The 17,454-nt window shown below is 48.7% G+C and overlaps 1 protein-coding gene across 1 annotated transcript in view; it reads right to left on the bottom strand.

Moving 5' to 3' along the window:
• Positions 1-17,454, bottom strand: part of LOC113409447 (neuronal acetylcholine receptor subunit alpha-7-like) — a 112,754-nt gene that overhangs the window by 38,722 nt on the left and 56,578 nt on the right. Inside the window, exons 3-6 of the mRNA XM_026663369.1 lie at positions 8,180-8,224; positions 6,418-6,527; positions 4,932-5,011; positions 3,212-3,379 (exon numbers count right to left, since the gene is read on the bottom strand). Coding sequence (XP_026519154.1) covers positions 3,212-3,379; positions 4,932-5,011; positions 6,418-6,527; positions 8,180-8,224 — 403 coding nt within the window. The remainder of the gene's footprint in view (positions 1-3,211; positions 3,380-4,931; positions 5,012-6,417; positions 6,528-8,179; positions 8,225-17,454) is intronic.

Genomic DNA, 17,454 nt, shown 5'->3' with positions numbered 1-17,454 from the left:
GGAAATCTAACCTTGCAACAATTTGCTGTGACAAGCTACAAGCAGTCCTGGGCATCCCAGCCTTGGTAAGAGGAGATTTACCCTCAGACTGGCTGCAGGACGATTAGCGTCATGGGCTGTAGACTGTGCCTCTAATTTTCTAGCAGCTGAACTGCAAATGTGACAGATGCTGTCATGTCCTAGCATTTGCTGTTCTTTTGCTCTTTCCCCTGTTTTGTGTTGGTCTGGTTTGCTCATCAGGCCAGACTTTTGACTGAACCGGAAAGATGCCAGCTTGAACATGGTGGCTTGCCCACGGGCTGGAGAGCCTGGGGCTACGCCAATTCTGAGCCCTACCTGAGAGGAATTAGGTGATTTCCAGTCTGAAAGGCAGCAGGAAGCTGCAGGCGAGGGGTGTTTTGGAGACAATAGCTGAGACTATTAGAGACAGGAAACGGGGAGAAGAGGAGACTGTGGACAGCTGGGGCTGGTGGAAGGGGCAGCTCTGAGGAGCACATTTGGCTCCTGTAGCACCTTAGCCAGCGAAAGCCTGCAAGGGAGAGTTAAAGAGGGGAGTTCTTAAAGGGGCCTAGATGAAGGAGAAACAGGTGTGACAGCCACAGAGACAACCCTACCTCCAAGGGAGTGCTCGGGGGGTAGGGAACAGAAATGGGTATCTACAGTTTGCCTTCCCCACCCTTCGTGACTGATGTCTGGAGACACTGCGGCAGGCTGGCTTTCGATAGTTGTCCATCACACCCAGTGTGCAGTAGACTGTTGACAGCCTGATCCTGCAGTTGACAATGTCCACAGCGGCAGCAGAGACTCAGCACCCATCACCTTTTTCTCCTCTGGTTGTATCATCTGGATCTTCTCTTCCTTCACTGTTCACTGTTTGGCTTTGGCGCTTAAGGGTCAACAGGTCTGATCCACCGTAATGTGTGCAATATGTAGCACCACTCAGGGCCGGCTCTAGGATTTTTGCCGCCCCAAGCAGAAACAATTTTCGCCGCCTCCCCCCCCTGTTTTTTTCTTACCCCACCCCCGGCCCCGCCTCAGCTCCACCCCTTCCCCAAATCCCCAGCCCTGCCTCCTCCCCCCAGGCTCTCAAGCCTAGGAGGGAGGGGGAGAAGCGGCGCGCACGCCGCGGCCACTCGGAGTCTCCCCCTCCCTCCCAGGCTCTCAAACCTGGGAGGGAGGGGGAGCAGCGGTGCGCGAATCAGCTGTTTCACGCGCCGCAGCCGCTCGGGATCTCCCCCTCCCTCCCAGGCTCTCAAGCCTGGGAGGGAGGGGGAGCAGCGGCGCGTGAATCAGCTGTTTCGCGCGCCGCGGCCGCTCGGGATCTCCCCCTCCCTCCCAGGTTTGAGAGCCTGGGAGGGAGGGGGAGCAGCGGCGTGCGAATCAGCTGTTTCGCGCGCCATGGCGCGCCAGTGGCAGCAGCGGAGGTGAGCTAGGGCGGCTGGGGCACATTTTTAGGGGCGGCATTCTGGCGCAGGCCATGCCGCCCCTAAAAATGTGCCGCCACAAGCACCAGCTTGTTTTGCTGGTGCCTAGAGTCAGCCCTGGCACCAGTGTTTCAGGTTGACACAGAGAAGGGGCTTTCTTTAGAAGAGAAGGCCCTGGTCGTGTTAGGCAGGCTGCTTGTCTAACCCCATTATTGCATTGGCCACTGTCGGAGTGATGTGAGAGCTGACACAATTCCATCCAGGCCTCTGGGAACAAGCGCAGGCAAGTCGAACACCAAATGTGTTCCTCAGCGATGCTTGTTGAAGGCAGGATTTCAAGCCAGAAATAACCAAACGGGGCCTTCTCCTGAGCTCCTAAACTTGTAGAGGAGTATTTGAAAACCAGTGCAGCGCTGAGTGGGATGGACCTTCGGGGTTTTCCCCTCCTAGTGGAGTCCTTTACCCTTCCTGAAAACAGAATCCTGATGGTTCCCATTAGTTTCTCACCTCTGAGATCCCCTGCCTTAAGACTTCACATTGCAGCTGCCAGTCTCCAGCTATGGGAAGGGCCACATGTAACCAAGCTCACGCTGTAGCAAGCTAATCAAGGTCTACATGTGGCCCACCCCACCCCTAGATGCAGACAGAGCAACACAGAATGGGTGTGGGTTATATGCACATGTTTTCTGTGCTGCTCCCTGAAATGGCTGGTAGAAACTCTGTAAAGTAGCTCGGGACTTTCCTCCCCTGGGGTTGCACTTGACAGCTCTACTGGGCATAAAGCTAATACACCTTGGAGATGCAAGAGCTTGATTCTGATCTCACTTAGCCTGCTTTTATACTGGCATTACTCTGACCTCAGTGGCTTTGCTCCTCACTTACAGCTGTAGAAGTGAGATCGAATCAGGTCTGAAGAGGCCGGGTCTAAGAACGGAGTCTGTGAAGCATCAGCTTTTTAAAAGTACAGTTTTCTTCTGGAACAGTAGAGCGAATGTTTGGAATGCATTGACCTGATGTAGCGGAGGGGAGGCTACTGACTTTACTGAATAGAGACTTTGCTGTCCTGGGACATGTCTACACTGATGGCGCTATAGCGGTATAGCTACTACAGCACCACAGCTGTGTGTCTCTAACCCCATAGTGTAGACGCAGACTACAATGACAGAAGGGTTTTTTCTGTTGATATAGGAACTCCACCTCCCCAAGCGAGGGTAGCTAGGTCAACAGAAACAGACTTCTGTCGACATAGCTGGGTCTACACTGGGGGTTAGGTTGGTGTAGGGGGTGGAATTTTCAGACCCATGAGTGCTGTAGGGATGTCGACCCAATTTGAAGTGTAGACCAGGCTCTGGGTATATGGTTTGGGGGTTTGTTGGGTTTGGGTTTTGCAAGAGTTCCTGCTGTGATCAGACTTTCAAACCTAATCCCCTTTAGGCTAAATAAGTTGCAGAAACGTGATTCGATGTTCACTATGCACGTAGAGAAGACAGAGATCCAAGTTCTGTGCTGACCCCCTGCATGTACTGACGTCAGTAGAATTTCATAGGTTATCAGACCCCACAGCAATATGCCCACAGGCTCCCTAATGTTAACTAAAGCTACTCGGCAGGACAAGAAAGAAAACACTTGAAACATTGTCTGCAGTCCAATTGTGAGATTTCTACTGCTTTTCAAACAGGAGCTTTTAATACCTGTACTTCAAATGTCCAGATAAGAGCCGTCATTCCCATGTATTCAATTTGCCTTAAAGTTTCAACTCATTTAGATTTCTAAGCGAGCCAACTTACCCACTAAATCCCATTCTCCATTTGATATGTAATTGGAAATATCAGCTTCAAGCATCTGCAGATCAAGCAGCCAGCCATTGTGGGTCCATGAACCAAATTTCAAATCGCATTTTTGCACATCGAAAGGGAACCAGCGGACGTCAATGTAACACGTGCTCTTCAAAATGCCTGAGAATAGACGTTAGAGGGGAAACAGACATCTGAGGTCTGAAGGGCAAATGCAAAATGAAATGACATTGTGCTGAGATCCTGTGGAACTCTCAGGCGTCTCTCTACAATTAGACTCAATCCAGCTGAGCAGACGCCGATTAGAATTTCTAATCGAACTGTTCCACTAACAGCACTTACGATTTCCTGAGCCAAATGACTTTCCTTTTGCAGTTACCTTCGTGAGAGACCCAGCTGATGCAGTGTTTCTAAAGAGATAGGGGCCAAATTCTCTCCAGCTGTAAATGGGTGCACGCCGTGTTGAGGTCAGTCGCGCTACACCGACATACACCAGCAGAGAAACCAGCTCAGGAGATATCAACAAACATACAAATTCGTGACCTTTTTTGCCCCTTTGTTTTCTTTGCCATGCTTATTCTCCTTGGGCCGTATCGCCAGGTCTTCCCTCATGTATGTTCTCTAGGGGTCTGTCTACACTGTGTCTGGTGCAAGCCTCCCACCCTAGGTCATCCGAGTGCACTTAAAAATAGCTGGGGCTCTCAAGCCTGGGGTGGGGTTGGATGTGGGGGTCGGACTGACAGCCCACGTTGCAATGTCAAAGCATTGTCTGCACCGCTATTTTTAGTGCACTCGTGCGAGCCCCATGTACACTAGTTTGTGAACTCCGGCTGGGGGACTCACTTCCAGACGCAGCGTGGAGATGCCCTGGGAAGCTTGCTGGGCAATCCTACTCCACTATACCAATCTGTGCCTGTCTACACAATGGCCTTGCAGTTAAGCTAACAGAATCCCACGTATCCCTGCTCTGGGACTGAGAACCATTAAATTTCAGTTGTCTGCAGTGAAGTTCCTCATCCCAGTGGTCAGGGCACCAGCCTGGGACTCCACCGATCAGGGTTCAGGTCTTTGCTCTACCACAGACTTCCTGTATGACGTTGGACAAGTCGCTTAGTCTCTTTGTGCTCCGGTTCCTCGTCCCTAAAACAGGGATAACAGCACTGCCCTGTCTCACGGGGGCTAGGAGGATAAGCCCACTAAAGGCTGTGAGGTGCTCAGATACCACAGGAATGGTGCCGTAGAAGTGACATAAGCAGATAGGCTGAGATTCACAAAGAGACTTAGATGCTTGATGGCCACTTTAAGCACCTAAATCCCAGAATTGGACCCTGGTGAGATTCATACAACCCCTGCTCAGCTGCTGCAGATCCTGATAGTCCCGTAAACTTGTTGCCACCTAAGTTTTTGCAGTAAAAGTTCCTTAGGTGCCTGTGTTTCTGCCAGATCATCAAAAGCTTCAGCATTGTATGGTGCTAAACCTTTTTGTCACAGTGAGCGCCACTGGATGCTGAACACATTTCAATAGCTGGCCTGTATTTAGGGGTCTAAAATAGAAGCTGAATTCTTTCGGAAGTCTGTCCCACAGCATAAAGCGCACAAAGCTTCTAATCCAGATCTGCTTTTAAACTGATACAATGAATTCTCTAAATAGGAAAATTGATTGACGCCATTAAAGTAAATTGATTTAAACCAACAAACAAAATCCGTCTCCTACCTGGAGGAATGTACTGACAAGATCCAGAATAATTCACCAACACATTCGTGTGAAACGTGGCATCGAATCTCTCATCCGCACTAAAACACAACATAAAAAAACCCACAGGCCCTTGAATTCAAAATGTGGTGAAGAGTAAGGTAACGATCATTAATTTCTGAATAGCGGGTGTGTGGATTAGGGACCGGTGGGTAAACTTTGTAAAATAGCATTAGTTGGAATCTCTAGCTCACTCCAAACTGAGCTTGGATCTTCTTTCAGATTTAGATCAGTTGGATAAAGGGTCCAGCTCTCAGCCAGCTGGCTGGACCCCCAGACGGCCCCAGTCACTGAGGGAGAGCAGCTGCAAGGAGCTCCGCTCCCATTTAGGCAACTAACTGAAATGGCCTGATTTTCAGACAAGCTCAGCGCCTTTCATGCCAAGGCTGTGACAATGGGAGACGATGATGGGGCCCTAGGCCCTTTGTAACCTCTGGCCAAGTGGCACCTTACTCAAGGTGCAGGTACTAGGTGCTAGCTTAGCAGTAGCTTGGAACTGCAGCTCCTCTTCAAAGAGAGCAAGAAGTCACAGGCCAGCGGTGAAGTGGCCGGAGAAGAAAGGGAACTGTTCGGGGCTCAGATGGCATGGCAGGTCTTTGTGGGTGCTCAGGGATCTGGATTGTAAGCTCTTAGGGGCTTTTTGTTCTGTGTTTGTACAGCACCTAGCGCAGTGGGGTCCTGGTCAATGGCTGGGGCTCTGAGGTGCTATAGAGATACCAATAGTAATAATGTTGTGTGCAGACCTTGTGGGTTGGATGTCTATAATTTCAGGAGTTAGTTGAGGTTTGGGGAAGCTTCCAGACTGCTGGATACTTATCCAAACTGAATCAAACAATCCAACCCTCAGATCTTGATATTTTAGACAACTTGTCTTCAAAATGGCTATTGCAGACTTTCCTGTGCTGGCATTGTCCTGCACTCCCTCTGAACTGAAGAGCATTTTGTAATTATTTTACAATCTTAGGGCCTGATTCCACTCCCAGTGAAGCTAGTAGGACTATTTCTATCGAGTTTCCTGGGCTTTGTCAGTCCCTATGTGTAGTCTTTTAGCTATATGTAATTGTGATATTTTTAAGTGCTAACATCATCTAATTTTCCATAAGGCTGTACCAGGAGACTACAAAAGCACAGACGTCAAATGAAACCAGCATAATTATTTACATTAGCACAAGATAGGCAATCATAACTTAATCTTTCATTATATAGACCATGGCCAAAGGCCTCAAGCCGTTTCTATTTTACGAGCATCGTTAAGATAACTCTGTGCTTCCATCTAGACTTTTCACTGTACTGCAGCACTTGTCTGGGTTTGTTTCCATTGTTTGGAGGCCACAAACCTGATCCTCAGCTGGCGTAATCTCCGTTTGAAGTCAATGGAGCTACGCTGATTTACACCAGGGGATGAACTGACTCAGTGTTGGTCTCAGTACTTATAAACCTTCCGTACCTGTTATACAGAAGAATGTCTGGCACCCATATCTGGTCAGCGGGAAATCGTAAGTTCTGGACTCCTGGGTATGCATACTGATCCCAAGACAAGTAAACGTCAATCCAGTACTATAGGGAAATATAGACACAAATGTTATTTATCATTTCTACAATATAGGATCATAGGGGAAAGGAATGTTTCCCTGTATGTTTGGAAAGTGCCTGGCACATTTGGGTGCCATGGAAAGATAATGAATATTAGCAATAGCAATGATAACATAATAATTACTGTTCTAGGGTTAATAACAAGTGACGACAATGAAAAAGACTGGTGTATGCACTGAGGAGCTCGCAGTGTAATGACTTAACATTTGGACTATTATATTTTAACATGTTTGTTGTTTAGAAAAATCTATACGGAAATATTTATTTCCTGTGTTACATCGGTGGATGCTGACTTATACCAGCTGAGGGCCTGGCCTGGAAAGCATACAATTGCACTCCGTATTCCAAAATGATTGTTTATGATATTTTCCCCTCCCCCACAAAAATGCCAGATTTGAATTTTTGCTGATCAATACAGATTCTTGACTGAAGACTACAGAGTATCAAAGTTCTCCTGTCCAAAGTATATGCACACAAGAGGGTATGACAATGATAACATGACAGCAGTATAGGTTGGAATAAATTAAGTAATTCTTTTTTTATAACCAAGATCACTCATACCATAAACTACAATGTAGTGGACAAGCAGAAGGATCATTTGCTCCATTCAGAAAATATATTTGGTTTCTAATGTAACATTAGAGTTAGTTGAATCATTCATCTCTCCTGTGAGCTTTTAGCTTTGAAGAGGCAGCTCCAATGACCACAAATAAATCAGAAACTCAGGTTTATGTTGCATAAGAATAAATGATACCCCCTACCATACAGCAATGCTTAATCCTACACTGGAACATTAATTCAGGAGTAATACTGCACAGGGATGACAACTATCTGAGCTTTCCTTGTACGCATTTAATTACAGACTTGCTTATCCTATGCGATCTGTGAAGACCACAACCTGGGCGCCATAGCTTGTTATATAGGGCAGATAATAATTAAGGGAAATTTTTTAAAAAAATGGGAGGGAAGGAGAGTTTCTAAAGTGCCTACGTGGTTTAGGAGTCTGTCCCATTGATTTGCAATGGGACTTATGCTTCTAAGTTCCTTAGGCACTCTTGGAAATTTCCCCTGGGTCCTACAGTCAGGCCTTTAAGTCCATATTTAGACACTATCTGGGATTCTCAAAGGAGTTTAAGAAAGCAAGAGGTGCAGCTTCATTAGCATTTGAGGTACCTTTGGAAATCCCAATCATTGACTTCAGTGGAAACTGCAGCCTTTGAAAACCAGCTCCTCCAATTTCAATGCCCTAAACATGTTTAGAGCCTCATTTATTAACATCTATGCCTTAAGGCTCATTGGACCAACTCCACTGAGATCATCAGAGTTACAACAGGACTTAATATGGCCAATCACTTCATTTTCAGATCTGAAAGGAAGCGATCAGTGGGATTTTCAGAGGACCCAACTCCCATTGAAAGCCGGTCAGAGGCGGGCACCTTCCTCCTGTATGCTGCTTTGGAAATCCTGCCCCAATCCATCTTCAGCAATATTTCCAAGAGCTCAATTTGCTTGTGTCCCAGTATAGAAGATGACACACAGTTCTTCTGCCAAAGGATCATATTCAATAACTTCCTTTTACAACAATTTCTGTTCAGTGCTGATGCAAAGTTACTCACCATCTGTAGCCAAGCGTTTGTTATCAGCACCTGGTTCTTCTCATCCTTCAAAAAAGAGAGAAGAAAACCTAATGAGCCCAAGAAAATATTGAGGGTTCTTTCCCCACAAAATCAAACCCAAACCCAACTCGCAGGATAAATGAATGCAAATATTGCAGTCACAAATTATGGACTCGATGCTGGCGTCATTGGGTGAAATCTCTGACCCATGTGATGCAGAAGATCAGACTAAATTATTATAATAGTTCCTTCTGGCCTTAAAAACAAATCTATGAAAATTCAGCACTCATTATAATTCATCAACGTCAGCAATGAAAATAATTTACCGTGGCCATTATTTATTTGAAGATATTTATTCTCTACAAAAGCTATCAGAGATTTTCATTTTAATTAGATGGCAGTGGTAAAATAAACTACAGACTCTGTGACATGCAGTAACTGGAGAGGATTAATGCTGTCATTATTGTTGCTACAGATGAATCGTGAATAGATTCCCAAGATGCATCTTCAAGTTACATCATTGAAATTTATATAGAAAATACTGGTCTTGAGCAGATGTTAGGGCACGTCGTCAAACTGTGAAAATGATGTTTATTAAGAGGATGCTATGCAGAACAGATGTGGAGCTCTGTGTGTCTAAACACAACTCTAAGCAGGCTACAGATCACCCTGGAATCCAATTCTCTATCCATAATAACAATACCTAGTGCTTTTCAGCTACAGATCTCAAAGTGCTTTGCAAAAGAGATAAGTGCCATGACCCCATTTTACAGATGGTGAGACTAAGGCACAGAGAGGTCAAGTGGATTGCTCAAGCTCACCCAGCAGGCCAAGAACATGGCTGCACAACTACCAATTTGTGGGCTCATATCATAGAGAGGAGCATACAGCTACGTACCTCATTCGCATGGGCGGGACACACAAGCCCATACCCCCTCTGACACACCCATACTTTTCCCCATTTGCATGTAGGAGGCAAGGGCACCATTGGTTTCAGACTAATTCTCCCAGTGCTTAAGCCTCTGCTGGCACTTGTGCAAGCATGCAACATCTTTTCAAACTCTGCTGTGAACTGCACAGAGTTTGCAAGATCGAGGAGTGGCTGCTAAGGGGCTCCATTGTCACTTAGTGCCTCTCCCTATGCCAGGGGTAGCTGGGATGCTCCAAAAGCAGTGCAGGGAATGACTGGGAGAAACTGGGACTCATCCCTATGCTCCCCTTGCTCTAGGCCATAGCAAAAACAGGTGACTCCCCACTCTGCACTAGCTCAGCTCTGTTGGCCATGCATTGGGGGAGGGTGTAGCAGATCCAAGGCCCCTCCCATTTCTCATCATTCTCAGCCAACCAGCACAGGATGGAGACCAGCAGCCTGCAGAACCGGCTTTTCCCCCTGCCACCTGCACAGGGACTGGCCAGGTGGGCAGCATGCTTTCTAGTCTCCTGTGCTGATGGGCTGGGCAAATGATCATTTTGACCTAAAACCTCCCCTCCTTTTGTACTAGGAATGAATCGTTTTTGTTGTGTTGCTCTCCCTTTGCTCTTGTTCCTCGTAGCAAAGGAGAGGCAGTAAGCACAAAGCTAGCTGAGAGAACAGCCGGATTAGCTACAATGCAATGGAGAGAGAGAAAGTAATGGGCCTGAGATGCCTGCGTTTCAGTAAGTGGCGTTGAACAAAGCTACTGTGGAATATCCTGGTAAATCTTGTGAGCTATAGCACATTGGATTTGGACTGCAATGATCAAAGAGACACGGGACCCCGCACAAAATCCATCAGGCTGGTAAGAGCTGGGGACGAACAGGCCATAATAGCAAACGCTTTGAATGGAAATATATGAATAATTCCCAGACGCAACTTCATTAAGACAAAAGGTGACATTTTGGCTCCATTGAATTCGATGGGGCCAGGATTTCACTCTAAGTCAATTAAGTTCCTTTGCAGACATTAATGACTGAGATACGATGCCAGATTTTCAAAAGAATTTCAGCTCCCACTTAGGCGCCTCAATGAAATGTCCAATTTTTAAAGATTCGCAGCTCCCAGCAGCTCCCAGCTAGGCAGATGCTTCAGCTGCCCTCTGCTTGTGTGGCGCTATACAAACTCTGTGGTCTCAGCCAGGGGCGGCCATCAAGTTGAAGAGCCACAAGCCCATTGGGTCTGGGAGTCTGTGGAGCAAACCGAAGAGATTGTTAGCCCCGGTGGCTCTTTCTGGTCGTGTGTAGGTTGAAAGCTCTGTAGGATAACTGATCCCGGTGGATCTCTCTCCTCGTGTAACTTCCTCCCATGAATACAAGCCAGGAAGCATAAAAAGCCGTGCGGTCTGTAGCCTGCAGTCTTTTATACAAAGTCCCCAGGGCTTCCAAATACTTAGTGAACCAACCCCCTATGAACTCTCCGGTTTTCCCCAAACTAGTTGAAAGCCTCAGCCCTCCCAGGGGCCAAAGGAACTAGTCAGCTGTGGAGTTTCTAGTCCAAGCTATTTGTTCCCCAACAAGTTCAGAAACTTTTGCAAAAGCCCAAACCTCTGGTTTGATTCAAACTGTCCCAGTGTAAGGGCTTGTCTACACTACAAAATTCAATTGACCTACAGCCAGTGCAGTAACTAAAGCAGTGGTTCGCATCCACACGACGCCCCTTCTGTCTGTGGTGCACGTCCTCACGAGGAGAGCTTTCACTGAACTGTGTGGGGCATTGTGGGGCACTGACAGCTGGAGCCCAGCAGCCTAAGTTGTCAGCCGGGCATGGGCTCACAGCCGGCAGTCCCCACACCCCAGAGCTGACAGCCTGAGCTGTCAGCGGGGCGCTGGGTGAGCCCTGCACATGGCTGACCGCTTGGGCTGTCAGCACCAGGGCGAGGTGGGGGCAGCCGTGAACCCTGCTGACAGCTCGGGTTGCCAGCACCAGGGTGTGGGGGGCAGGGCTCCAGCTGTCAGCCCCACTAGGGGCTGACAGCCAACAGGCGACATAAGTAAATCAGTGTCTATGTGGATGCTGCATCGCCCCTAACGACACCAACATCAACCCTGCGCCTCTTGTGGGGGTGGAGTTATCGTGTCGGTGTACAGGGAGACTCACCCGACGGAAGCACCATTCGAGCATAGACGCTGACATCATTAAGTCAATGTAAGCTGCCTTGCATTGACCTAACCTCGTAGTGTGGACCAGGCCTAAGTGACAGACACCTTGTCCAACTGCCCACAGATCTTCAGGCAAACAATCCCACCTCCAACCGTTCTCCCCCGCAGGCAGACCGCACATGAGAAATTCCTGGTCCATTGATTTATGTTTGGCCAACTTGGAAGCAGCTTTGGAAGCTGAGGTTATAATGGGCAGCTGGCCCCCACCAAGCTTGTGAATACCCGTCTGCCGTGATGGGCAGCACTGCAGTCTGAGCCCCTGTGTCGCTAATGCCATCTGCATGCACTACCCCAGCCGGTTCTCGTTTCACTGCCACCAATGTCTGTTTTGCTGCTAATGCTTTCTCTGGGTCTTCCACTGAGAGTGAATCGGAGCAGTCCTTTCCCGTCCATGACTGTGCCTAACGTCGCTGCCAATGACGCAGCTGTGTGCAGATAACAGGAGAGCCTCTGAATCCAAGTCCCCGAAGGAGCTGAGGATAAAAAGAATGTGTCTGCCAGCATCCTCAAAGCCAAGCGACTTGTCACATCCCCAGCTCTCCTGCTCCCCCGCATGAAAATGAATCCACTGTCTTTTCCTGCCCGTAGTTCCACTATGTCCAAAACCCACAGGCACTGAAGGCACAAGCGAACTGGAAGTGGCATGGGCATGTTGCAACATTTTGTGGCTCACAAAGAGAACGATGCCGCAGCTGTAGTCGCATTCCTGCAATGCAGATATTAGCTCTGGGAAATGACCAGTTGCGCTACCCCAAACTGCAGTCTCTCTGCACAGTCACCTTCACAGTAGGCATGCAGATTTGCTACCCATGAAGAGTCAGCGAAAATATGAGCAGCTTAAGCCATGCGCATCCGTCGTGCTGCCTGGAGTGGCTCACGGCCAGGAGTGCCGACGTCAGGGCAGACACCCCAAACTGGCGGTGTGTTCTATAATTAGATTGCACCAAGTCAGTATCAAATGTGACCTCCTGGATCCCTGTACCAGTCTTACCATGGAGTCACAGACAGTTCCCTTGGGCATGCCACTTTATCTTGCCACCCAGGCAAGCTGGACTAAGTGATAAATGGTCACTTACACCAAAGATCACAAAATATCCAGGTTGCTGCCAGTATCAAGAGATCAATCACCTCCCCCAGGTCAATTTGTACCTTGGATCTCACACCAAAGTCAACGCTTACAACCAATCCTATAATAAACTAACTGAGGATTTATTAACTAGGAAAAATAAATGAGAACGTTATTTACAGGTTAAAGCAGGCAACATACAGACACACATGAGTGACAGTCTATGGTTCCAAAAGGTGACAGAGTTGTAGTAATCTGTCAGCACTGAATGGCTTGTAGGGCTAACCCAGCCTGACCCTCGGGAGCTCGTCTCCTGGTTACCAGCTCCAGCCCTGTGAGAGTCCAAACAGCAGAGAGAAAGAGAGAGATGAAAAATATTCTTGTCCTCTGGTTTTATTTCCTTCTTCCGGAATTCAAGCGGATGGGAGGAGCCCTTTTGCACATAGGCTCTTTATGGGTGTGATGGGGCAACTGACAAAGCCTTTGTGTTGTGATCCCACAATAGCCCATGTGGAGTCAGTAGTCCTTCCTGATGGGCAGTGTCACAGGGTCGCTGCAGACTCTCCCACTTTTCCGCCTGCACCCTGTGTTTAGGCTGGTATAATAAAGAGGCTTCCCCGCCTTCTTTTGCTGGATCACCCAAGTGTCTTTATTTACAGCGTCCGTGCAGTTCCCCGCTCTCCCAACAGCTAGCGCCCCACAGACCCTCCCCAGGGTCTCCTGCCTGGAAGGCTTCCCTCCTTGGTAAGGAGACAGCGATACTACCCTCCTGTCTCCTCCCAGGCTAGCCTCCTCACTGAGGTTTGTTCAGGGGTTTTATAGCCCTCCCATGCCTCAGCCCAGCTGTCAGCACTCAGCTCAGCAGGTTCCTCTGAGCCAGCCCTGATTTGGGCTTGCAGCTGGGCTCCCTGCTGAATACTCGCGTCTCTCCCCTGGCCTCCTGGCCAGCGAGCAGACTGCAGCCAGCACCTTGGCAGGGCTTTAAAGGGGGTTTTAGCCCTGCCCTGCCCCAGGCAGGAGATAACACCTTTGGTAAGAAGTCAGCATTCTGCATCAGGTGAAGTTTTGCCCTGTTTGGTGAGTCACATCGTTCAGAACAAACATTTTACAGTTTGGGGATTTGGGCCAGGGGCTTGAGCGTCTTCCCCCTTCCTGTGGGCCTCCTGGGGTGTATAGGAGGGAAACTTCGCCACCTCCCCCCGCACCGAGTTTGTTGGCATCAGCAAGCCCTTGGGGCAGGGTGAGGGCAGGGAGCTTTGGGGAAGGAGATCCGGCGGCATCTGTCCCTTCCTGTGAGCCTCTTGAGGTCTGCAAGAGCAGAGAATCCTGGAGAGATTTAGGTGGCTCACGAGCACCTAGTGCAAGACAAGGCATTTCCGAGTGCAGTAGGAGTGTCTGCCCAGGGAGCTCGTGTGCTGTAAATTCACACCCTACTTGCTGTGCAATAACTTCCCCATGGAGACAAGCTCTTAGGCAGCGCAGGCTGGGGCATTGCCCCTCAGCAACGTTTTTGGCAGGAAATGTTTTTCCCACTGAAGAGTCTCCCAAGTGATTGGTTTATACCGTGGGCTTCAGCACTCTGAAGGAAAAGACTCAGCACTTACTTTAGTATTTAATGAAACAATCATAGCAGTCATATGAAAGGAAGCTACAGGGGACGCATCAGCACAGACTTTCCATGGCAGGCCTACAAGTTTGGAACGTAATGACTGTAGACAGGTGCCATCCCAGGCCTGTAAACTCTCCTCTCAAGTCCAGGGAATTTAGCATCCCCTTCCTTAGGGCTGTAAGCTTTACTTTCAGTCATGGCCCCCTGGGTCTGAAGTCCCCATCACAATGACCTCTGAATTAGGCTTTAAACAACTCAGGTTTGGTCCTGGACTCTAGGTCTCTGGTAGGGGAGTCCCGTGAACGGAGTGTTCTTTCTCTCAGCAAGAATTTTGACCAACACCCGGCTGCTTGAGTCTCTGGCAGCCTTGGAAAAACATTTCCCTGTAGGCCCCCCTGGTGGCCATCCACAGTCTATTCTCAACCTTGCCTCAGGGCCTGTTTGAGCTCGCAGAGTGAGTTCTGCTTTGTGGAGAGCAAGACAGGGAAAGGGCTGTTTGTGAGATTTATAACCATTCACTGCTGGGAATAATGCCGGGAAGCAACACAGTAGCCCCTTCCAGTTGTCAAATGGGGATGTGAGGGTTTCCCAGACTGGCCGGATGTGATTTTTCCAAAGTCTTTGAAACTTTTTCTGATTTGTCCAAACTGCCCAGTTTGCAACTGTAAATGGAATAATTTCAGCTGCAAGTTACGACTGCAGCTGTACACCTGCATTTGTTGAAAACCAGGCCCATGCTTAACTCTATGTTCACAGCACACATACAGAGACGTTAGATAACAACAGGAATACTCTTGCTGGAAGGCTGCAAAGTAACACATTTCTTAGGATTCAGAATGATAATTCCCAAGAAACTGAAAACCAGAAAGAGAGAAAACGGGCTGCTAAAAGGGAGAGGCCCAACTCCCCCCAACTTGGGATAGGGTGGCTGCAGACTGACTGCTGCTTAACCCAGGTCACATGCTTCCCTACAGAGCCTCCTAGTTTGCAAGCAGGACCAGGAAACCCCTTACAAATGCAAGAGAGAGGTGCTCATTTTAATACAGTTTTCGATACACCCCAGTATATATCTAGCTCTCTTGCCAAGTTCCTTCTGGAGAAGGACCCTGAGACAGCAGGCTGGGGAAAAGGCCAAACCTCTGAATTGTCTGGAGATGAAGGCATCTCCCTTTTCCAGCAGGGTAGCTGTCGCATTGCTACAGGAAGGTTTTATGAGACTGATGCAAAGGGAATAATTCAGCTTCTCAATCACCAAGTAATCTTTCCATTCTTTTTGTAGCAAGATAATGGGGGCAGACCATCTGCCCTTAAAGCAATGCCAGCAGGGGAGGGTTTGGGGGCATGGCCAGCAATCCAAAAAAAAAAGGGTGTGGAGGGGAATTCGGGCTAACTGAAGAAAACAGAGGGAGGTAGGACTTCCTACTGCCACCTCAGGAGACAATCCCCGGTCAAATGGGAATCCAGCCTGTTGGTGGATGGGATTTGGGGGCCCGTTGAGCCCGACGATCTAGCCAGCTTTCTATCCACCTTATAGTCCATTCATCCAATCCATACTTTTTTAAACTTGCTGGAAAGAATACTGTGGGAGATGATATCAAAAGCTTTGCTAAAGTCAAGGTATATCATGTCCACTGCTTTCCCCATATCCACAGAGCCAGTTATCTCATCATAGAAGGCAATCAAGTTGGTCAGGTATGACTTGCCCTTGGTGAATCCATGTTGACTGTTCCTGATCACCTTCCTCTCCAAGTACTTCAAAATGGATTCCTTGAGGACCTGCTCCATGATTTTTCTAGGTACTGAGGTAAGGCTGACCGGTTTGTAGTTCCTCAGATTCTCCTTCTTCCCTTTTTCAAAGATGGGCACTATATTTGCCTTTTTCCAATCATCCGGGACCTCCTCTGATCGCCACAAGTTTTCAAAGATAATGGCCAATGGCTCTGAAATCACATCAGCCAATTCCCTCAGCACCCTTGGATGCATTAGATCTGGACCCATGGACTTGTGCATGTCCAGCTTTTCTAAATAGTCCTTAACCTGTTCTTTCACCACTGAGGGCTTCTCACCTCTTCCCCATAGTGTGCTACCCAGTGCAGTAGTCTGGGAGCTGACCTTGTCGGTGAAGACTGAGGCATAAAAAGCATTGAGTACGTCAGCTTTTTCCACATCATCTCTCACTAGGTTGCCTCCCCGATTCAGTAAGGGTCCCACACTTTCCCTGACCTTCTTCTTGTTGCTAACATACCTGTAGAAACCCTTCTTGTTACTCTTAACATCCCTTGCTAGCTAACAGCTCTTCTGCTGCCTTCAGTGCCCTCTGGCCTAAGAAAGTGTCTTAGCTTGATGTCAGTTTAGAAACTCTAGACACTACCCAGGTGAAAGGAAGAGGCCCTCTGGCCTCTGGCCCTGGCTCTGTGTCTTGCGGCTGGGGGCAGCCAGCAAACCCCTCTGCTGCTCTTCAGCGTTCCTCCAGAAACCTCCTACAGCTTCCTTCAGGGGGTCTCCTCCCTCTCTGAGTCTCCCTGATCTCTTACAGCTCCAGGTGCTGCGACCCTCTTGACTGACCACCAGGAGCACTGGTTCTAGCACAGGGGAGCTGGACCTGCTTCATTTAAAGGGGCCAGCCACCCAGTGACAGACTGATTGGGTTTACCTCTGCAGCACCCCTTTGTGGTCCATCAGGGCATAACTCACCCAGCACAGGTCTCCACTGCTAGGTGCGCCATCTCCTGCAAGGTCCATGTAATGGTGTGGCACCCACCTCTCATGAGCAGCCCCTTCTGGTCACATGTGTCTGCAGGCTTTAAATAGCCCTGGCCCTGGTATCAGGCCATACCTCCAGGGCTTAATCCCTAGAGGCAACAATTTCACCGTCTCTGGGCTCTTCTGGCCTCAGCTCTCCAGCTGGGCCACTAAGTAGTTCAGATCCCCTTCCTGGAGTTTATCACTGTCCAATTGTAGGCCACTTTGCTAGTGGCCTGTGCGGGAGTACCCAGGCCTGCCTCCTACCCCCAGTCCCAGCCCAGGAACCCTAAGAATAGCAGCCACATGCTACCATGTCCCTTTAATGAAACTGCCTTCAATTCCCTGGGCCACTTCCCCATGGCCCCAGCCTTCACTATGCTTCACCCTTACCTTAGGGCTCTTCTACATTCAGTCCCAGCAGACAGCCAGGAGTTTGTTTTCACTCACCAAGGTCTGGTCTATACTACCCGCCTGAATCGGCAGGTAGAAATCGACCTCTCGGGGATCGATTTATCGCGTCCCGTTGGGACGCGACAATCGATCCCCGAATCGGCGCTCTAACTCCACCAGGGGAGGTGGTAGTAAGCGCCGCCGACAAAAAGCCGCAGAAGTCGATTTTGTCGCCATCCTCACAACGGGGTAAGTCGGCTGTGATACGTCGAATTCAGCTACGCTATTCACGTAGCTGAATTTGCGTATCTTAAATCGACTCCCCCCTGT

This window comes from Terrapene carolina, unplaced genomic scaffold (assembly GCF_002925995.2).
Source record: "Terrapene carolina triunguis isolate 2854851 unplaced genomic scaffold, T_m_triunguis-2.0 Scaffold33392, whole genome shotgun sequence".
NCBI classification, from domain to species: domain Eukaryota; kingdom Metazoa; phylum Chordata; order Testudines; family Emydidae; genus Terrapene; species Terrapene triunguis.
Note: the sequence above shows the minus strand (reverse complement) of the source record. Positions and strands in the feature narration are given on the sequence as shown.